We start from the raw sequence: 4,655 nt of genomic DNA on the forward strand, positions 1-4,655 counted from the left end.
TCCAACACCCACCCAGACCTGAGGGGCTGCACAGTCCCAGGGCCCAGCAGCCTGCAGGGTTTCAGTACTGCCCTGGGTCTCACCACAGGCCCACCTACCCCAGCCTGAGTGTGGAACAGCAGAGAGCCAGGAGAGGACAGGAGCACCAGCCCTTGCCCAGAGGTGTTACCTGCCAGTTTAACAGCCCTCTGTGCATTTTTTTCTATTACATCATCAGGGACATGGAGAGAGTGAAGCAGGACTAAAACCAAAGGCCTGGTTAAAGCAGCACTGTTCTCTCAGATGAGACTAAAACTCAGAATAACAATTAATAAAAGGAATAAAACCACTTAGATGGAGTTATGTATTGACACAAACCTGGGCCTTGCTGCTGCTGTGGGTGCTGGGGGCACGAGGGGAAGGTGGTGTGCTGGGATCCCAGCAGAACCCCCAACTGCTCAGACCCACCTGAGGAACTGAAGAGGACTGGGCTGTCCTGACTGCTCCTCCTCCTCTCCAAACAACAGGTCAAGGCAGGATTTCAGGCCTTCCAGGAACACAAGCTGTCCCCTCTCCTTGGCAGCTGTCAGGCTGACTCCCTGGAGAGAGGAAAACATGATGCTGCAGAGCAAACAGCCCTGGAAGGATGGGGCAAACAGAACCAGGCAAACACAGCCAATTTTCATCCAGTCTCATCTAAATGTGCTAATAGTCATTGCTGCAGTGAGTCCTGCACAGGGCATCAGGGAGTCACAGCATTGTCTGGGTTGGATAAAAACCTTTAAGCTCCTGAAGTCAAAACATCCCCCAGCCCTGCCAGGTCCCCACTGCCCCGTGTCCACAGCGTGGAACCCCCTCCAGGGGTGGGGACTCCACCACTGCCCTGGGCAGCCTGGCACAGCCCTGGGCAACCCTCCAGGGCAAGAAATTGTTCCTCAGGGGCAACTGAAACCTCCCCTGTGGCAACTTGAGGCTGTTGCCTCTTGTCCTGTCCCTTGTCCCTTGGGAGCAGAGCCCGACCCCCCCCTGGCTCCAGGCTCCTGTCAGGAGCTGTGCAGAGCCAGAAGGTCTCCCCTGAGCCTCCTTTGCTCCAGGCTCAGCACCCCCAGTTCCTGCTGGCCACACCAGTGCTGCTCCAGGCCAGGATGCTGGTGGCCACCTTGGCCCCCTGGGCACACACTGCCTCATCTCCAGCTGCCCACCAGCCCCCCCAGGGCCTTTCCCTGGGGCACTTTCCAGCCCCTCTGCCCCAGCCTGGAGCCTTGCAGGGGGTTGCTGTGACCCCAGGGCAGGATCCAGCCCTTGGCCTGGTTGACCCTCATCCCACTGGCCTCAGCCCCTGGATCCAGCCTGGCCAGACCCCTCTGCAGAGCCCCCCACCCTCCAGCAGATCAACACCCCACCCAGCCTGGTGTTGTCTGAAACAGGACCAAACAGGTCCCTGTTACACACCCCATTGGACACATCCCCTCTCCTGTATCTTGTCAGGTGATATAAAAAAAACCACCACTGTGATCTGGGGGCTCAGATGTCCTGGAGCTGCTCCTGGGAAGACAATCTCACTGCATGGGATAAAAGCAGCTTCTTCCCCAGCAGCTCCCAGGGTGAGGATGGGTACAGGCTTCTGCAGGCTGCCCCAAGACTCTGCTCTGAGGAATTGCTTCACCCTCCCTTCCTGGGTGGCAAAAGCCCATTGTTCTCCTTATCTCCAAACCATCTCTGTGGCAATAGCAGCTCCTGAACACACCCCACGAGGCATGGTGTGGATCTGGAGAACACCACGGGCTGGGCCCCAACACTTGCACAAGGCCCAGGAGAGGGCATGGGAAGCAGCCTCAGCCCTGACTCCCTTTTGGAGGAGGAGAAGAGACACTGACAAACTGCCTGAGGCCACGACTCAAGCTGAGAATTCCAGCTCTCAGCCCTCCTTCATGATGAGGTCAACCTCAAAGCCACATGCTGGGCACGTCCAGCCCCAACAAAGAAAGTCCTGGCAGAGCTGCAGACCTGCAGCCATGCAGAAGTCCTCAAGTGAAGGTCTAATCCTTGAACTCCTTCCTCATCCTCCTTTCTTTCATCAGCAAGGGCTACTTTTGCCAACCAGTCTATAGCTTGCTGTTAACTGCATTGGTCTGTCTTTCAGGAGAAGAGCCAGGACCTGTTACTGACCCCACCACACAAAGATATCTCACGTGCACCATCTTCATCCTGCCTTTCCCAGCACTGTAGGGAGAGTTCAGGAAGGTTCCACAGGCAGAACTGGGGAGCCAGAGGCAGGGAACCAGAAACAAGGATCCTAAGAAAGCAATTCCCATATTCCCCAAGAGAAAACATCCCTCTGGGATGCTGTGAGATCTTGAACCCTCCAAAGAGGGTGGCTGAGCAGGACTAGTCAGGAACAGAGGCTTTACCTTAGGCTGGGCCTGGCTTCCTCCTGAACACTGGAAGAGGCCACAAGAAGTTCTTTCCATTCCCTGCCACAGGAGCACCAATCCTGACACCTCCCCATCGAGACCTGGAAATATTCATTCACACACAATTCCTGTTCCCTGTTCTCATTCCTTTCCACTCCCAAGAAACCACCTGGGGCTGTAATTATTATGCCAAGAGACTCACCAGCTTCTGTGCCACGACGCTGTAGTGACTGAAGGACTGGAGCAGTGCCACGAAGCAAACCTTACAGCCAGCTGCATGAGGAGGCAAGAAAACAGGTTAACATTTCCATTTTGCAAGCTGCCCTTGTCAAAGCACATAAATCACAGCTACAAATCTGTCTAGAAAGGCCTGAAGTGAGACAGGTCCAGGCAGCCCCTCACCCCCTCGCGGCAGGGCTTTCCACTTGCACCTTTCTACAGCCTTTCCACATTAGGGAAAATGTAAAGTCAGTTTAAAAAGGGAAAGAAAAAGAAAGAGATGACATAGGTGAAGCAGGAGGCCCCTTTTCTGTCTCGTGGCATCCTGCCCTGGGATCTCCTGGCACTGTTTGCAAGGAGGCCAACGGCCGACCGTGACCCGAACCGCCGAAAACATCGGTGTGCCAAAAAAAACCATTTTGGCTCTTGCAGGGCAAGCAGCCTTGAGTGGAAAAGCACACAGAACAGGCAATTCTGAGAAAGGCACCTCGCTAAAATGTGATTTTGGAAAACCTGGCCTGTGACAACCTGGCTTTATGGCCTGGGTGTGAGCACAACAGTCAGCACCCCCAGCCGAGCCTTCACGGACCCCCTGAAAGCTCCCAAACGTTTTGAGCAGCACATAGGAGGGTGCTACAGACCTCTGCTCACATCACTCATAACCTGCTCTCCAGGGCCTTTCCTGCAGTTTCACTCTCCTCCATTAAATAAGGCAGGTTTTTACATCTGATAGGTACCAGATTGACTGGGCTGCTTTGCCACCAAAAAGCCAGAGGAGTCCCCGAGCCCAGCGCTTGCTCTACAGGGGCTCGTAGGTCACTCACAGGTTAAACTGTTAGCTGAAAGCAAATAGGCAACTTGCCAGGCTCTTTGCTTCTTTACTCCCTGCCAGCCAGTTGTTCCTGATGTTTTTAATCTCATTATAAAGCACTGGAGCTAGTGGAGGAAGCAGAGTGCACACCTCAGTGCCAGCCTCCCGTGTGACTGCCAGCACGGGCACAGCCCAGGCACAGAGCAAGCCCAAGAACAAGTCAGGACAGGGACCCACAAATCCTGACCCCAGAGCCTGGCACTAACCCAAGGATGCCTCACACTCTGCAAAGCCAGCCTCTGCTCACACAGAATCATTTGGGTTAGAAAAGGCCTGCAAGATCCGGGAGCCCAACCGTCCCCCAGCCCTGCCAGGTCCCCACTGCCCCGTGTCCCTCACCCCACATCTCCACAGCTTGGGAACCCCTCCAGGGGTGGGGACTCCACCACTGCCCTGGGCAGCCTGGCACAGCCCTGGGCAACCCTTTATGCTGGAAGAACCTCCAAGAAGCAAACCCTTGCCCTGGAGACTCCTGCTCCTGACATACCTCTGAGGTAGAAGGAGAGGAAATGGTGCACCAGGAAGCTGCCATCTGTTCTGGTATCACACAGCAACGTGAATTTACCCTGAAAAAGAAGCAGCAAAACCATTTAACAGGAAGATGAGGGCACAAACTGCTCCTGGTTCCTTCTTGGTAGCCAAGATGCCTGCTCAGGCTAGGGAAACCCTGCAAGGGGGCAAGCAGCACCCCAGCCACCCAATCGCTTCCTCCAGACACAGCCCACAGGGAGGCAACAGAAGATGCTGAGTTCACTGCTTCCAAAAAGGCTGGGCCCAGTTTGGGTTGGACAAGACAATCTCCAGAGGTCCCTTCCAACGCCCACTCTTCTGGGATCATCACCAAAACGTATGCACTGGAGCAGAGCTCTCTGCACCAAGTACACACCTTGTTCTGCCCCCACAGAATATGAACTCCACGGATCCATTAAAACCTTAGTCAAGATGTTCCTTTAATCAATACAAATCACCAAAGGGCTGCTTTTAATCACAAAGAACTCATTGATGCTTTCCCCCTCCCTCTCCCCCCCAGTCTATTAGAAAAGCCACAGCATTGCACAGCAACCAGCCCAGCAGCCACTGCCCCAGTGCCCAAAATGTGCACTAATGGAAGGGCAGATATGGAATGAGGCTGGAGGGGATGGCAAGGCAGAAGCCAGGGCCAAGAAGCACCC

General features: G+C 54.7%; 1 protein-coding gene across 1 annotated transcript; it reads right to left on the reverse strand.

Annotated features, from left to right (window-relative positions):
- Window positions 1-447: 447 nt before the first annotated feature.
- LOC103780644 (elongator complex protein 6-like) lies at window positions 448-4,073 on the reverse strand (the record flags this gene model as incomplete). The annotated part of the gene is made up of 3 exons (XM_008948333.1): window positions 3,971-4,073; window positions 2,596-2,666; window positions 448-578 (listed from the first exon to the last, which is right to left on the reverse strand). Coding segments are annotated over exons 1-3 (305 nt in total), but the record flags the coding sequence as incomplete, so codon positions are not given.
- Window positions 4,074-4,655: the final 582 nt, after the last annotated feature.

This window comes from Merops nubicus, unplaced genomic scaffold, assembly GCF_000691845.1.
Source record: "Merops nubicus isolate BGI_N331 unplaced genomic scaffold, ASM69184v1 scaffold33309, whole genome shotgun sequence".
Lineage (NCBI taxonomy): Eukaryota > Metazoa > Chordata > Aves > Coraciiformes > Meropidae > Merops > Merops nubicus.